This window comes from Oncorhynchus gorbuscha, linkage group LG14 (assembly GCF_021184085.1).
Source record: "Oncorhynchus gorbuscha isolate QuinsamMale2020 ecotype Even-year linkage group LG14, OgorEven_v1.0, whole genome shotgun sequence".
Classification (NCBI taxonomy): Eukaryota; Metazoa; Chordata; class Actinopteri; order Salmoniformes; family Salmonidae; genus Oncorhynchus; species Oncorhynchus gorbuscha.
Window position 1 is genome coordinate 75,055,832 of NC_060186.1, and position 18,182 is coordinate 75,074,013.

Consider the following 18,182-nt stretch of genomic DNA (forward strand, 5'->3'; position numbering starts at 1 on the left):
AACAACTACCCACAACCCATAGTGTGAAAACAGACACAGAAAGAGAGAGAAGAGCTGGTGGGAAGGGAGAGAGAAGACCTGGTGGGAAGGGAGAGAGACAGAAGAGGTGGTGGGAAGTGAGATAGAGAGAAGAGGTGGTGGGAAGAAAGAGAGAAGGGCTGGTGGGAAGGAAGATAGAGAGAAGAGCTGGTGGGAAGGGAGAGATCGAGAGAGAAGGGCAGCTGGGGAGCGAAAGAGATGGATAGAGAGAAGAGCTGGTGGGAAGGAAGAGAGAGAGAAGAGGTGGTGGGAAGAGAGAGAGAAGAGCTGGTGGGAAGGAAGAGAGAGAGAAGAGGTGGTGGGAAGGGAGAGAGACAGAAGAGGTGGTGGGAAGTGAGAGAGAATAGGTGGTGGGAAGAGAGAGAGAGAAGAGCTGGTGGGAAGAGAGAGAGAGAAGAGCTGGTGGGAATGGATATAGAGAGAAGAGCTGGTGGGAAGGGAGATAGAGAGAAGGGGTGGTGGGAAGAGAGAGAGAGAAGGGGTGGTGGGAAGAGAGAGAGAAGAGCTGGTGGGAAGGAAGAGAGAGAGAAGAGCTGGTGGGAAGGGAGAGAGAGAGAAGAGCTGGTGGGAAGGAAGAGAGAGAGAAGAGCTGGTGGGAAGGGAGAGAGAGAGAAGAGCTGGTGGGAAGGAAGAGAGATAGAGAAGAGCTGGTGGGAAGGGAGAGAGAGAGAAGAGCTGGTGGGAAGGAAGAGAGAGAGAGAAGAGCTGGTGGGAAGGAAGAGAGAGAGAGAAGAGCTGGTGGGAAGGAAATTGAGAGAAGAGCTGGTGGTAAGGAAGAGAGAGAGAGAAGAGCTGGTGGGAAGAAAGAGAGAGAGAAGAGCTGGTGGGAAGGAGAGAGAGAGAAGAGCTGGTGGGAAGGAAGAGAGAGAGAGAAGAGCTGGTGGGAAGGAAATTGAGAGAAGAGCTGGTGGGAAGGAAGAGAGAGAGAAGAGCTGGTGGGAAGGAAGAGAGAAGAGCTGGTGGGAAGGGAGAGACAGAAGAGGTGGTGGGAAGTGAGATAGAGAGAAGAGCTGGTGGGAAGGAAGAGAGAGAGAAGAGCTGGTGGGAAGGAAGAGAGAAGAGCTGGTGGGAAGGGAGAGACAGAAGAGGTGGTGGGAAGTGAGATAGAGAGAAAGGTGGTGGGAAGAGTGAGAGAAGGGCTGGTGGGAAGGGAGAGAGAAGGGCTGGTGGGAAGGAAGAGAGAAAGAGAGAGAGAAGAACTGGTGGGAAGGGAGAGAGAAGAGCTGGTGCGAAGGGAGATAGAGAGAAGAGCTGGTGGGAAGGAAGAGAGAGAGAAGGGGTGGTGGGAAGTGAGAGAGAAGAGCTGGTGGGAAGGGAGATAGAGAGAAGAGCTGGTGGGAAGGGAGATAGAGAGAAGAGCTGGTGGGAAGGGATATAGAGAGAAGAGCTGGTGGGAAGGGAGATAGAGAGAAGGGGTGGTGGGAAGAGAGAGAGAGAGAGAGAGAGAAGAGCTGGTGGGAAGGAAATTGAGAGAAGAGCTGGTGGGAAGGAAGAGAGAGAGAAGAGCTGGTGGGAAGGAAGAGAGAGAGAAGAGCTGGTGGGAAGGGAGAGAGAGAGAAGAGCTGGTGGGAAGGAAGAGAGATAGAGAAGAGCTGGTGGGAAGGGAGAGAGAGAGAAGAGCTGGTGGGAAGGAAGAGAGAGAGAGAAGAGCTGGTGGGAAGGAAGAGAGAGAGAGAAGAGCTGGTGGGAAGGAAATTGAGAGAAGAGCTGGTGGTAAGGAAGAGAGAGAGAGAAGAGCTGGTGGGAAGAAAGAGAGAGAGAAGAGCTGGTGGGAAGGGAGAGAGAGAGAAGAGCTGGTGGGAAGGAAGAGAGAGAGAGAAGAGCTGGTGGGAAGGAAATTGAGAGAAGAGCTGGTGGGAAGGAAGAGAGAGAGAAGAGCTGGTGGGAAGGAAGAGAGAAGAGCTGGTGGGAAGGGAGAGACAGAAGAGGTGGTGGGAAGTGAGATAGAGAGAAGAGCTGGTGGGAAGGAAGAGAGAGAGAAGAGCTGGTGGGAAGGAAGAGAGAAGAGCTGGTGGGAAGGGAGAGACAGAAGAGGTGGTGGGAAGTGAGATAGAGAGAAAGGTGGTGGGAAGAGTGAGAGAAGGGCTGGTGGGAAGGGAGAGAGAAGGGCTGGTGGGAAGGAAGAGAGAAAGAGAGAGAGAAGAACTGGTGGGAAGGGAGAGAGAAGAGCTGGTGGGAAGGGAGATAGAGAGAAGAGCTGGTGGGAAGGAAGAGAGAGAGAAGGGGTGGTGGGAAGTGAGAGAGAAGAGCTGGTGGGAAGGGATATAGAGAGAAGAGCTGGTGGGAAGGGAGATAGAGAGAAGGGGTGGTGGGAAGAGAGAGAGAGAGAGAGAGAAGAGCAATTTTATTCGCTTTTTAATGTATTTATTTGGATCAGTGGACCAATTCTCATTCTTGACAATTGGCTAAAATACAATGTAATTAGTGTGATAGTCAGCAACAACACTACTGCTATTCCCCATGCATATTATATTATTCTACTTCTACTGCTATTCCCCATACGTATTCTATTATTCCACTTCTACTAGTATTCCCCATACTTATTATGTTATTCAACTTTTGCTGCTATTCCCCATACGTATTATATTATTCTACTTCTACTGCTATTCCCCATACCTATTATATTATTCCACTTCTACTGCTATTCCCCATACTTATTATATTATTCCACTTCTACTGCTATTCCCCATACCTATTATATTATTCCACTTCTACTGCTATTCCCCATACCTATTATATTATTCCACTTCTACTGCTATTCCCCATACCTATTATATTATTCCACTTCTACTGCTATTCCCCATACCTATTATATTATTCCACTTCTACTGCTATTCCCCATACCTATTATATTATTCCACTTCTACTGCTATTCCCCATACTTATTATATTATTCCACTTCTATTGCTATTCCCCATACCTATTATATTATTCCACTTCTACTGCTATTCCCCATACTTATTCTATTATTCCACTTCTACTGCTATTCCCCATACCTGGGCAGCTGGGGTGGGAAAGAGAGGGATAGAGAGAAGAGGTGGTGGGAAGGAAGAGAGAGAGAAGAGGTGGTGGGAAGGGAGAGAGAAGATGTGGTGGGAAGGAAGAGAGAGAGAATAGGTCGTGGGAAGAGAGAGAGAAGAGCTGGTGGGAAGAGAGAGAGAATAGGTGGTGGGAAGGGAGAGAGAAGAGCTGGTGGGAAGGAAGAGAGAGAGAAGAGATGGTGGGAAGGGAGAGAGAAGAGCTGGTGGGCAGGAAGAGAGAGAGAATAGGTCGTGGGAAGAGAGAGAGAAGAGCTGGTGGGAAGAGAGAGAGAATAGGTGGTGGGAAGGGAGAGAGAAGAGCTGGTGGGAAGGAAGAGAGAGAGAATAGGTGGTGGGAAGTGAGAGAGAAGAGCTGGTGGGAAGGAAGAGAGAGAGAAGAGCTGGTGGGAAGTGAGAGAGAAGAGCTGGTGGGAAGGAAGATAGAGAGAAGAGGTGGTGGGAAGTGAGAGAGAAGAGCTGGTGGGAAGGGAGATAGAGAGAAGAGGTGGTGGGAAGGGAGATAGAGAGAAGAGCTGGTGGGAAGGGAGATAGAGAGAAGAGCTGGTGGGAAGGGAGATAGAGAGAAGGGGTGGTTGGAAGAGATAGAGAATAGGTGGTGGGAAGTGAGAGAGAAGAGCTGGTGGGAAGGAAGATAGAGAGAAGAGCTGGTGGGAAGTGAGAGAGAAGAGCTGGTGGGAAGGAAGATAGAGAGAAGAGGTGGTGGGAAGTGAGAGAGAAGAGCTGGTGGGAAGGGAGATAGAGAGAAGAGCTGGTGGGAAGGAAGAGGGAGAGAAGAGCTGGTGGGAAGGAAGAGAGAGAGAAGAGCTGGTGGGAAGGGAGAGAGAAAGAGAGAGAGAGAAGAGCTGGTGGGAAGGAAGAGAAAACGAGAGAGAAGAGGTGGTGGGAAGGGAGAGAGAGAGAAGAGGTGGTGGGAAGGGAGAGAGAGACAGAAGAGGTGGTGGGAAGGGATATAGAGAGAAGAGGTGGTGGGAAGGAAGAGAGAAAGAGAGAGAGAAGAGCGATTTTATTCGCTTTTTAATGTATTTAGTCAGATCAGTGGACCAATTCTCATTCTTGACAATTGGCTAAAATACAATGTAATTAGTGTGATAGTCAGCAACATCACTACTGCTATTCCCCATACCTATTATATTATTCTACTTCTACTGCTATTCCCCATACCTATTATATTATTCCACTTCTACTGCTATTCCCCATACTTATCATATTATTCTACCCATACGTAGAATGCATGCACACATGACTGTAAGTCGCTTTGGATAAAAGCGTCTGATAAATGGCATATATTATTATTATTATTATTATTACTGCTATTCCCCATTCTTATTATATTATTCCACTTCTACTGCTATTCCCCATACCTATTATATTATTCCACTTCTACTGCTATTCCCCATACGTATTCTATTATTCCACTTCTACTGCTATTCCCCATACCTATTATATTATTCCACTTCTACTGCTATTCCCCATACCTATTATATTATTCCACTTCTACTGCTATTCCCCATACGTATTCTATTATTCCACTTCTACTGCTATTCCCCATACCTATTATATTATTCCACTTCTACTGCTATTCCCCATACTTATTCTATTATTCCACTTCTACTGCTATTCCCCATACTTATTCTATTATTCCACTTCTACTGCAATTCCCCATACTTATTATATTATTCCACTTCTACTGCTATTCCCCATACCTATTATATTATTCCACTTCTACTGCTATTCCCCATACGTATTCTATTATTCCACTTCTACTGCTATTCCCCATACCTATTATATTATTCCACTTCTACTGCTATTCCCCATACTTATTCTATTATTCCACTTCTACTGCTATTCCCCATACTTATTATATTATTCCACTTCTACTGCAATTCCCCATACTTATTCTATTATTCCACTTCTACTGCTATTCCCCATACCTATTATATTATTCCACTTCTACTGCTATTCCCCATACGTATTATATTATTCCACTTCTACTGCTATTCCCCATACCTATTATATTATTCCACTTCTACTGCTATTCCCCATACTTATTATATTATTCCACTTCTACTGCTATTCCCCAAACTTATTCTATTATTCCACTTCTACTGCTATTCCCCATACCTATTCTATTATTCCACTTCTACTGCTATTCCCCATACGTATTATATTATTCCACTTATACTGCTATTCCCCATACCTATTATATTATTCCACTTCTACTGCTATTCCCCATACCTATTATATTATTCCACTTCTACTGCTATTCCCCATACCTATTATATTATTCCACTTCTACTGCTATTCCCCAAACTTATTATATTATTCCACTTCTACTGCTATTCCCCATACCTGTTCTATTATTCCACTTCTTACCAGTTCTGCCAGTATCATCACATATTTGAAATCTGATATACCTACTTGTGTCTCTGAAAATTCATTATGTGAGTCTTTGTATTTTTGTAGCCATTCATGGACAGTTTTTGAATAAGTCACACAAATCAGCAATGGATAATAAATGTTCCTGGAATTAAATATAATTGTTTACATTTTAGTATTGTGCACATGCTTGGTATAGATGATAGGTGGACTCACAACTCATAAAGGCATCATGTGTTGCCTATGTAGAGTACGATGACGTCGAGAATCTTCAACTAGTAGGCATAAACCACCTGAATATTGATCTTCAACTAGTAGGCATAAACCACCTGAATATTAATCTTCAACTAGTAGGCATAAAGAGAGAGGAGAGAGAGAGGGAGAGATGGAGAGATGGTAGTGAGGGAGAGAGAGAGGAAAAGAGACTGGGGAGGAAGAGAGAGAGACAGGAGTTGATCCCTCCTCTCTCAGAAAAGATAACTGTAAAAAAATGTCACCATCCCTCTCTCATTATCACATCTAAATGACTGCCTCATGTGTCCTGACACATCCTGCCTGGGTGGGAGCCACATCCTGCCTGGGTGGGAGCCACATCCTGCCTGGGTGGGAGCCACATTCTGCCTGGGTGGGAGCCACATCCTGCCTGGGTGGGAGCCACATCCTGCCTGGGTGGGAGCCACATCCTGCCTGGGTGGGAGCCACATCCTGCCTGGGTGGGAGCCACATCCTGCCTGGGTGGGAGCTAACTGGGGGAGAGGAGGAGACCTAAGCCACAGCTCAGACAGCTGATATATCACCTCACTTGATTGGATGTGATCAGAACCATGTATTTAGAGAGTTGGGCCAATGTGGTTTCTGCATTATGATGCATTTACATGACACTACAACATTCTATGGCAGCCATGGTAGAACCCCATTAACGTTACATGAGGAATATTTCAACAATGCTATGTAACGGAACGTCTAGAATTACAACACTCCAAAAAAAAAAAAAAGGAATGTTTAGAATTGGAAAACTGTTCATGAGTACACTATATGGCTCTGCCTGTGATTAATGAGTAACAAGGAACATGTTACATTGAGTTGCACAGATACCTGTTTGTGGTAATGTCTGTACTTCTAATAATGTCTGTCTATAATGTGTGTGTTGTGTATTTGCGAGACAGGCCTGTCTGCATGCTGAGGGACACATGGACGACGGTCTGACCCTTCAGCGTTGTCAACACGAGGAGGCACGGGCTGTACGCATCATCAGGAACACCACTGTCCTCTTCAGCCACTTCATCAAGTAGGGCTGTGTGTGTGTGTGTGTGTGTGTGTGTGTGTGTGTGTGTGTGTGTGTGTGTGTGTGTGTGTGTGTGTGTGTGTGTGTGTGTGTGTGTGTGTGTGTGTGTGTGTGTGTGTGTGTGTGCGTGTGCGTGTGCGTGTGTGTGTGCGCTGCATTAGTAACCTAGACAGTTTAAGGACCGTCATCTATTCCAGAAAATACAGGACACGGTTGGACATATTTTGTATTAACTAGTTGAATGCTACTGAATAATACTGAATACTCATTAATGCTACTGAATGCTCCTGAATAATACTAAATGTCCCTGAATACTACTGAATGCTTCTGAATACTATGGAATGCTCCCAAATACTACCGGATGCTCCTGAATTCTACTGAATGCTCCTGAATGCTCCTACATGCTACTGAATGCTCCTGAATGCTCCTGAATAATACGGAATGCTCCGGAAGGCTACTGAATGCTCCTGAATGCTCCTGAATGCTACTGAATGATCCTAAATGCTACTGAATGCTACTGAATGCTCCTGAATACTACTGAACGACAAGCCGATTCACATGAACTTGCGCAGTAGAGATCCAATTGTAGCTGCAGAACCGAATGCAATTTTCCTGCTTTTGTATGATTAGGCATGGATTAGTTCTCATGAATTAGCCTGCCGTGGATTCACTTCCAGTGACTGATTTCGGAAATGATCTGCTGTAGAATTTGCGCAATGTAATTTTAAAACAATTGAGATGGTTTGCGACCATTGTGGATAAGTGATATTAATGTAGACTATTAACAGTAAATTAGTTTTATGTCCCTCTCTCTATCCCTCTCTGCTTACTCCTTTTTCTCACTCTTCCTCTCCCCAAACCTATCCCTGCCCCTCTCCCTCTTCCCTAGGGGTCTTGACAGTATAGGAAGGGATAAGAACGTGGAGGTCTCTCTGCCTAACTTTGACGAGGTGTTGCAGACGCTGGATGATCTCATTGAGTATTTCAAACAGCCCGACTCAGAGCTGGAACATGAGGAGAAACAGACTCTGCTGAGATCTCTCATCAAACGACAGGACCTCTTCAAAGAGGAGGTGAGCTCCCAGGGCTCCGGGACCTCAGGTTTAATCAGGGTTAAATTTGAGTTCATCTCAGTTATTAATCTCAGTTCTGGACAGTTTTGTTCTGGGACCCATTTGCCAAGATCCAGTACGCCTCGTGGCCTGAACAATTATTTTCACTCTTTGCAATGTAAAAATTTAAATAAAAGCAATCAGAGTAAATTCAAGTTGACTCCTGGGTAATTCTCCTCCCCTTAATTTAATAAAAGACTTAACGTGAAAACGTGCCAGATATTCTAAGAATTGATTCGTGTTGTGCTGGCCCGGGTTCATGGTTTTGCCCGACATTGTAGCCTATATAGACCAACGCGTGGTCATTACTGTGGTGAGAGAGAGAATCGCACCAGTATCTCTCACCGAACTAGAATGAGAATCACTTTCTATGATCTCTCTCTGTTCTGACAGACTTGAGCCTGGACCTCTCATCTCTCCAGCTGTAGCACCCCTGATCAAGTGAAATACATTTCCCAAAGTTATACAATTACGGCTATCTGTTCAGAATGAAATGAAATCATTTTTATTTTATTTTACCTTTATTTAACCAGGCAAGTCAGTTAAGAACATATTCTTATTTTCAATGACGGCCTGGGAACAGTGGGTTAACTGCCTGTTCAGGGGCAGAACGACAGATTTGTACCTTGTCAGCTCGGGGGTTTGAACTCGCAACCTTCCGGTTACTAGTCCAACGCTCTAACCACTAGGCTACGCTGCCGCCCCATTCAGAAGACTACACCACGAATAGGTCTATAATTTAGCCACAGAGGATCGATAGCTTTAAAAAAAATATATATATATATATGTATGTATATACATATCCTAGCTGTGGCAATGCACGGCAAATGGATCCTGCTGAAAAGAGAAGACTAGTCTGTCTGTAGTACTACCAAGTATGTTATCAACGTCCAAATGGGCCTATTGAGCGAACAGTATTGTTTTACATTAAAACAAGAGGGAGATGGACTTGAGAGCATCGGCCTTCACAGGTGAGTGAGCTGTGTGTCATTGGGTGAGTCAGTGAAACTGGAGAGCTTGTTTAGGACTATAACTTCCCCCTCATATTGTACAGTGTGTTTCTCCTCACACCTGGCCTAGGCTATTGATGGATTAGAGACACGGTCGTTTTTATTGATCTCAGATTGTCAGTGTCAAAGTCATTTACATAATTTGTGAGGTACTAAATCAGATTCAGCTAAAGTCTCCGGTCTTCTAAAATGATGTAGAACTGACGATTTTGCAGGTTTTCCTACTTACAAAGCATGTAGAGGTCTGTATTTTCTTTTTAATCATAGGTGCACTTCATCTGTGAGAGTCGGAATCTAAAACAAAAATCCAGAACATCACTTTGTATGATTTTTAAGTAATTAATTGACATAAGAATTTGAAACATCAGAAAAGCAGATCTTAATATTTGGTACAGAAATCATTAAATATCATACCATGTGATTTTCTGGATTTTTGTTTTAGATTCCGTCTCTCACAATTGAAGTGTACCTATGATACAAATTACAGACCTCTACATGCTTTATAAGTAGGAAAACCTGCAAAATTGGCAGTGAATCAAATACTTGTCCTCCCCACTGTATAACTGTGAAGTTTTTCATTTCTTTCACTTCAAATTAAAACTTTTTCAAAAATCTAACTTCACAGACATCTGAAGAGCCATGTAAAGATCAATTATATATAACTAAATGTTTTTTAGTTTTTTTTACAAAAATGACAACATTAGGTCTCAAATTTGTCGTTAAAGAAGTCATTGCATGTATAGATTTTCTTTTACTTGACTTGAGACTGAACTTGAAAAAACGTATGATTCGATTCGACTTGACTTGCTCTTAGAATGTACTGTACAACTTGGACTTGACTCGAGACTCGACCTATTCTACTTGGGACCCGACTTGAGACTTGAACCTTGTGACTTGAGACTTGCTTGTGACTTAAAAAATAGTGACTTGATCCTACCTCTGCCTAAAAGAGACTCCCACAAGATATGCAAATGTATCTCTTTTCATGTAGGAAGTTCTAGGAACATGTATCACTGCGATTGAATCACATAATGAATAATTATGGTACACTATTCATCTATGCAGTGCACTACTATAGACCAGAGCCCTATTCCCTATGTAGTGCACTACTATAGACCAGAGCCCTATTCCCTATGTAGTGCACTACTATAGACCAGAGCCCTATTCCCTATGTAGTGCACTACTTTAGACCAGGGCCCTATTCCCTATATAGTGCACTACTATTGACCAGAGCCCTATTCCCTATGTAGTGCACTACTATTGACCAGGGCCCTATTCCCTATGTAGTGCACTACTATAGACCAGAGCCCTATTCCCTATGTAGTGCACTACTATAGACCAGAGCCCTATTCCATATGTAGTGCACTACTATAGACCAGAGCCCTATTCCCTATATAGTGCACTACTATTGACCAGGGCCCTATTCCCCATGTAGTGCACTACTATAGACCAGAGCCCTATTCCCTATATAGTGCACTACTATTGACCAGGGCCCTATTCCCTATGTAGTGCACTACTATTGACCAGGGCCCTATTCCCTATGTAGTGCACTACTATTGACCAGGGCCCTATTCCCTATGTAGTGCACTACTATTGACCAGGGCCCATAAAGCTCAGGTCAAAAGTGTCCGTTGTGGATGTAACTCTTGTATTAGAGCGTTGGGCTAGTAAATGAAAGGTTGCTGGATCGAATCCCCGAGCTAACATGGTAAAAATCTATCCTTCTGCCCCTGAACAAGGCACTCTTCCTCGGGTAGGCTGTCATTGTAAATACGAATTTGTTCTTAACTGACTTGCCTAGTTAAATAAAAAAATAAAAAAAATGACCAGCCTGGTGTTTGTGTGTGTGTTTCAGGGCATGCTGGCCCTGCTGGTGATGTGCATCGACCGTCTCAACCTGTACAACAGCGCTGCTCACTTTGGAGAGCATGCTGGGGAAGAGGCTGGGGCGGCATGGAAGAGCATCCTCAACCTACTCTACCAACTACTGGGTGAGAGAGATGGATCGTAGGGTTCTGTGTCAACTCTAAACACCTCTGTGCGCACACACACACACACACACCTCCCTGACCCTGAGCTCCATCTGAAGAGTGACATGACAGTTATTTTATTTACAGGGGAGAGAGAAGAGAGAGAGAGGAAGAGAGAGAAAGAGAGAGAGAGAGAGATATGAAGCTTCATCACATAAATAAAATAGTGACCCATTCTTAACACCTGTCCTGTCTGCCCTCTGGGCACTGTGATGTCATGATGCAGTGTCCAGGCAGTGCATGCATCCCAAATGGCACCCTTTCCCCTATATAGTGCACTAGTTATGACCACAGCGCATAGGGCTGTGGTCAAAAGTAGTGCACTATAGGGTGCTATTTGGGACGCATGGGTGAAACAAGGGAGGCTGTTAACACCAGTCAGATAAATGTTCAAAACCCTTTATTTACAAAATGTCAGTTACAAATGTTTTATCACTGATCTCGGGCCTTGAGGTGTCAGACTTCTATCTCGAGGAGAGGAAGTCTCTGCTGTGACAAAGACCCCTTGTACAGCATAGTATCGGTCAATATAAGAGCCTGGATGTGTTGTTGTTCGCCTTTTGTTGTGGTGATGTCATAGAGGCAGAAACAGGTCCATCATTTTAACGAGTTCCCCTTAGTTCAGCTTGACCGCACTCGTATTCAAATCCTCTACACACGCACGCACGCACGCACGCACGCACGCACGCACGCACGCACGCACGCACGCACGCACGCACGCACGCACGCACACACACACACACACACACACACACACACACACACACACACACACACACACACACACACACACACACACACACACACACACACACACACACACACACACACACACACACTTGCACGCAGGCACACACACCCCAGTGAAAACAGCCCAGACTTCCTCTTGCTAAACCAACACAGGGGTCACCCTGAAGGTGCCAGTGCAGTCTGAGCAGAGAGAGAGATGAGAGAGAGAGAAGAGCGAGGGGAGATAGATAGGAGAGAAGAGAAGAGAGAGAGAGAAGAGATAGGAGAGAGAGGAGTGAGAGGAGAGAGAGAGAGAGAGAGAGAGAGAGAGAGAGAGAGAGAGAGAGAGAGAGAGAGAGAGAGAGAGAGAGAGACAGAGAGAGAGACAGAGAGAGAGACAGAGAGAGAGACAGAGAGAGAGAGAGAGAGAGAGAGAGAGAGAGAGAGGGAGAGAGGAGATAGGAGAGAGAGAGGAGTGAGAGGATATAGGAGAGACAGAGGAGAGAAGAGAAGAGAGAGAGAGAGAGAGAGAGAGGGGAGATAGGTAGGAGATAGGAGAGAGAGAGGAGATAGGAGAGGGGGAGAGAGAGAGAGAGGAGATAGGAGAGAGAGGCGAGAGAGAGGAGTGAGAGGATATAGGAGAGAGAGAGGATATGGGAGAGAGAGAGAGAGCGAGAGAGAGAGAGAGAGAGTCAGACAGTGTTCTCTGTGAGTTTGTGTTGAGTAATGGCTCTGCATTGAGCGGTATGAATTAGCTGACAGATTATGCTGTTAAACTATCCCAAAGGCATTATCATTCTGCTGTCCCTAAGGCTAATGCTGAGTGATGACTGGGTGAGGAGACAGCTAGATATCAAACAAAGACAAGAGGTCTCAACATAGATGGAGAAATGACATTTTCTCGTCAGCCTCTGCCTCTCTCTCACCCTCTCACCCCTCTGCAATGTCTGCATCACTCTGTCATCCCTGTCAATCCCTTCTACTCACCCCTCTTTCCCTCACTCTCCCCTCTATGCCCCTCCACTCACCTCTCTCTCCAGCCTCTCTGATCAAAGGGAACCGGAACAACTGTACCCAGTTCTCCAGGAACCTGGACTGGCTGGTCAGCAAGCTGGAGAGACTGGAGTCCTCATCAGGTACCCTACACAATACACAGAGAGTTCAAGAAGTACATATGTGTATTAGACCAATCAGATTGGATTTGGTCAGGAAACTCCCCAGACCTTTACATATTGGGTATGGAATTGTTTGTTTATGTAGTCAAATGCCTTGTATTATTAGCTAGCTAATTGTGTGTGTCTGGTGTAAGTCAACCTGAATCATAATATGAGAGTCGTTCTAGAACTGTAAATAAAGTAGATTTTCTTACAAAGGTCTATAGCATAATCTCCCAGTAGTTTTAGCCTGTTTGTCCTCGAGTATTGTGGAGGTGCTCCATTGTATCCTGATAGAGTCTCCTGATTCTATTCTGTTTTGTTTTGTTCTACTTTACTCTATTGTAGGTATCCTGGAGGTGCTCCATTGTATCCTGATAGAGTCTCCGGAGGCTCTGAACATCATCCAGAAAGGACACATCAAGTCCATCATCTCCCTGCTCTATAAACACGGACGCAACCACAAGGTCAGCAACAACAACACATTACTGAGGTTCTAATACACTCATATTGAAGGTTCTAATACACTCATTCTGAAGGTTCTAATACACTCATTCTGAAGGTTCCAATACACTCATTCTGAAGGTTCTAATACACTCATTCAGAAGGTTCTAATACACTCATTCTGAAGGTTCTAATACACTCATTCTGAAGGTTCTAATACACTCATTCAGAAGGTTCTAATACACTCATTCTGAAGGTTCTAATACACTCATTCTGAAGGTTCCAATACACTCATTATTATTTTTTTTAAATATTTTATTTTTGCATTTTCCAATTAAGAACATTCAAAACAAAAGTGAAAAGATATTAGACAACGATAGGACAAAGTGACAGTAACAGACGAACATAGCAAAAATAAATTATAATTATAATTATATAAACAAACATACAATAATAAAAATATTTTTAAAATTAAATAAAAAAATAATGAGACATTGGATCACCTGCCGTAGGCTACATAATATGCATTACGTGTGAAACATTATGTGAGGATTATATATAGATTCAATCAATGAGATGTGGGGGGAGATTCTCCATATAGTCAATAAAAGGTTGCCAAATTCTGTAAAATGTCTTTAACTTATTCCTCAAGCAGTAAGTGATTTTCTCCAAAGGGATACAACTATTAACTTCCGAAAGCCACATTGCAACTGGCAGGGAGGAATCCAATTTCCATTTCAAGGTAATACATTTCTTGGCAATCGCTAGCAATATTTCTGTTAGCTTTATAGTATGGCTTTGCCTAAGATTGGTGTTAGTAAAGTTACCCAGTAGACAGACCTCCGGGTCTAAAGGGAATGCAACCCCGTGAATTGAGGATATGGTATCGCATACCCCCTGCCAGAAACCGTGTAGTTTTGAACACTGCCAAGTGGAATGGAGGAATGTTCCTTCATCTGAGCCACATCTAAAACATAGGGAGGAGATATCTGGGTTGAACCTGTGCAGTCTAGATGGGGTGATATAGAGCTGATGGAGAAAATTAAACTGGATCAGTCTGTATCTGGAGTTCAATGTGGATGTAACCCCATCCCTGCACAGGTCACTCCATAGATCCTCGTCAAGATCAATACCCAGATCTCTCTCCCATCTAAGTCGGGGTTTATCTAGCCCAGGCAGTGTTAGACCTGACATAAGAGCATTGTAAACACGGGAAATGGTCTTGAACAGTGGTTGGTCTGCGTGGCAGAGTTGTTCAATAGGTGACATCTTAGGTAGGTTCCATTGTCCCTTGAGAGTCACCCTAATAAAGTTTCGTAGTTGTAGGTAGCTAAAGAAGTCCCTGTTAGGCAAGTGGTATTTCTGTTTCAGCTGATCAAAAGACATAAGAACTCACTCCTCGTAACAATGTTCCAGAAGAGTGATCCCCTTATCAGACCATGGTCTAAAGTTACTATTCTGGAAAAACATAGGGATCAATCTATTGTTCCATAAAGGGGTTTTAGGGGAAAGGAATCCCCCTCGTCCGAACAGCTCATGCAGTTTGCACCATGCCAGGACAGAATGTATGATTAAAGGGTTGTCTGTGATGGTTTTTATAGATTTTCTGTCCTATTTGTAAAACAAATCTGCCCCAGTGTCATCATTTACCTCAAGCTTTTCAATGTTCAACCATGAGGGAGAGGGACCATTGTCAAACCTCTGAGCCAGAAACCTAGACTGTGCAGCCCAGTAGTACATTCTAAAATTGGGGAGGTTTAAGCCCACCTCAAAGCCATGTATGTCAGGGCACGTTCTAATAGCCTCAGCCAACGGTTCGATGGCGAGGGCAAAGAGGTGGGGGCTAATTGGGCAACCTTGTCTGGTCCTCCTATAAAGAGGGAAAGAGGAGGAAGTAATCCCATTGGTAGCAATCCTAGCTTTAGGAGATTTGTAGAGTGATTTTATCAAATTTACAAACACGGTACCTAAACCGAACTTATCCAAGACGCGAAAGAGGTATGGCCATTCAACCCTATCAAAGGCCTTTTCAGCGTTGAGGGAGACTGCGACACCAGGTATTTTGTTAGCAAGGTGAATTATATCAAATAACCTTCTGAGATTATTGGAGGACAATCTATTAATTATGAAGCCAGTCTGATCTGGGTTGACCAACAGGGGAAGACATGACTCCAGTCTCTTAGATAGCATCTTGGTGACCAGTTTACAATCTGTGTTAAGGAGAGAGATTGGTCTATAGGAGGCGCATTTTAGCGGGTTTTTCCCTTTCTTGTGGATTACAGTAATCACTGCTTGAGAGAAGGACTCTGGAAAGCAGTTGTCTTCTCTGGCTTTTTTAAGTACCTCCATAAGGAAGGGGACCAACAGCTCCCTAAATTCTTTATAGAACTCTGGAGGGAAGCCATCCTCCCCAGGAGATTTATTAGAAGGTAAGGATTTAATGGCCTCCAACAATTCAGGGACTGAGAAGTGTTCACTCAGGCGCTCGCTGTCTTCCCCTGACAGGCATGGGAGGTTGGGAGAGGAGAGAAAGGAGTCTATCTCTGATAGATCATCGCTTGATTGGGAAGTGTAGAGGTCTTCATAGTATTTCTTAAAAGTATTATTAATTTCAGTAGGGTCGAAAAATATCTCTTTAGTGAGAGTTTCTATGGCATTAATTGTGCTCTTACTTTCCTCTGCTTTCAGTTGCCATTGCAATACTTTGTGAGCTTTCTCTCCAAGCTCATAATAACGCTGTTTTGATTTAGTGATGGCCCTCTCAGCTTGATATGTGTTCAGAATAAAAACTTCTAACCATGTCAAGTTTAACCTGAAAAGTGATTGTCCCCCCTCAAAACAATGCAACACTCAGATAATGTACAGTCGTGGCCAAAAGTTTTGAGAATGACACAAATATTAATTTCCACAAAGTTTGCTGCTTCAGTGTCTTTAGATATTTTTTGTAAGATGTTACTATGGAATAGTGAAGTATAATTACAAGCATTTCTAAGTGTCAAAGGCTTTTATTGACAATTACATGAAGTTGATGCAAAGAGTCAATATTTGCAGTTTTGACCCTTCTTTTTCAAGACCTCTGCAATCCGTCCTGGCATGCTGTCAATTAACTTCTGGGCCACATCCTAACTGATGGCAGCCCATTCTTGCATAATCAATGCTTGGATTTTGTCAGAATTTGTGGGTTTTTGTTTGTCCACCCGCCTCTTGAGGATTGACCACAAGTTCTCAATGGGATTAAGGTCTGGGGAGTTTCCTGGCCAGGGACCCAAAATCTTGATGTTTTGTTTCCCGAGCCACTTAGTTATCACTTTTGCCTTATGACAAGGTGCTCCATCATGCTGGAAAGGGCATTGTTCGTCACCAAACTGTTCCTGGATGGTTGGGAGAAGTTGCTCTCAGATGATGTGTTGGTACCATCCTTTATTCACAGCTGTGTTCTTAGGCAACATTTTGAGTGAGCCCATTCCCTTGGCTGAGAAGCAACCCCACACATGAATGTCTCAGGATGCTTTACTGTTGGCATGACACAGGACTGATGGTAGCGCTCACCTTGTCTTCTCCGGACAAGCTTTTTTCCGGATGCTCCAAACAATCGGAAAGGGGATTCATCAGAGAAAATGACTTTACCCCAGTCCTCAGCAGTCCAATCTCTGTACCTTCTGCAGAACATCAGTCTGTCCCTGATGTTTTTCCTGAAGAGATGTGGTTTCTTTGCCCTTCTTGACACCAGGCCATCCTCCAAAAGTCTTTGCCTCACTGTGCGTGCAGATGAACTCATACCTGCCTGCTGCCATTCCTGAGCAAGCTCTGTACTGGTGGTGCCCCGATCCAGCAGCTGAATCAACTTTACGAGACGGTCCTGGCGCTTGCTGGAATTTCTTGGGCGCCCTGAAGCCTTCTTCACAACAATGGAACCGCTCTCCTTGAATTTCTTGATGATCCGATAAATTGTTGATTTAGGTGCAATCTTACTGGCAGAAATATCCTTGCCTGTGAAGCCCTTTTTGTGCCAAGCAATGATGACGGCACGTTTTTCCTTGCAGGTAACCATGGTTGGCAGAGGGAGAACAATGATTCCAAGCACCACCCTCCTATTGAAGCTTCCAGTCTGTTATTCAAACTCAATCAGCATGACAGAGTGATCTCCAGCCTTGTCCTCATCAACACTCACACCTGTATTAATGAGAAAATCCCCGACATGATGTCAGCTGGTCCTTTTGTGGCAGGGCTGAAATGCAGTGGAATTTTTTTTGGGGGGGAGGGGGATTGCCATCATACAAACTGAGGCAACAGACTTTGTGAAAATGTATATTTTTTTGTCATTCTCAAATCTTTTGGTCACGACTGTATGTAAATCAGTCCCCAACACATGCAGATCTGTGGCTATCACAACTGTCATGGTGGCATTGACAATAGCCTCATGCTGCATATCAACCTTCCTACTACGTGCTTTACATGCAGTGTTAACTAGCCCTACTGGGTCAACTGGGTAATTGGGCATGCAACATCCAGAGCCAGGCGTCCCAAATCTCTCCCTATTCCCTCTGTAAGTCCACTACTTTTGACCAGGTGCTATTTGGAGTGCAACCCCAGTCCTGTAAGCAGCAGGTGTTGATCCATACCATGACATGGCACAGCACAGGAATCCTTTAAGCTTTTAACAACCAATAAAGACACGGGCCATGCATGCCCCTCTATGGGTTATTAGCATCATTTACTTGGTTGCTAAGTGACGTGCTATTGTTACACAGAGACAAAACCGAAGGATTGTCGCCTTCTGTCTGTCCGTGTGAAGCTCTATTAAGGAGTGTGACACACACAGGACAGACAGAGTAGCCGACTGATAATAACTAAAACTAAGAAGGATTAAATTACTAAAATGTGACTTATTTTTTATTTTTTTACCTTTATTTAACTAGGCAAGTCAGTTAAGAACAAATTCTTATTTTCAATGACTGCCTA

General features: G+C 44.0%; 1 protein-coding gene across 5 annotated transcripts in view; it reads left to right on the forward strand.

Annotated features, from left to right (window-relative positions):
* Positions 1-18,182, forward strand: part of LOC123995404 (ryanodine receptor 3-like) — a 295,285-nt gene that overhangs the window by 98,446 nt on the left and 178,657 nt on the right. For all 5 annotated transcript variants that reach the window (XM_046298980.1, XM_046298984.1, XM_046298981.1 and 2 more), the window contains 5 exons: positions 6,623-6,744; positions 7,631-7,814; positions 10,719-10,854; positions 12,663-12,758; positions 13,125-13,243. In XM_046298980.1, coding sequence (XP_046154936.1) covers positions 6,623-6,744; positions 7,631-7,814; positions 10,719-10,854; positions 12,663-12,758; positions 13,125-13,243 — 657 coding nt within the window. The remainder of the gene's footprint in view (positions 1-6,622; positions 6,745-7,630; positions 7,815-10,718; positions 10,855-12,662; positions 12,759-13,124; positions 13,244-18,182) is intronic.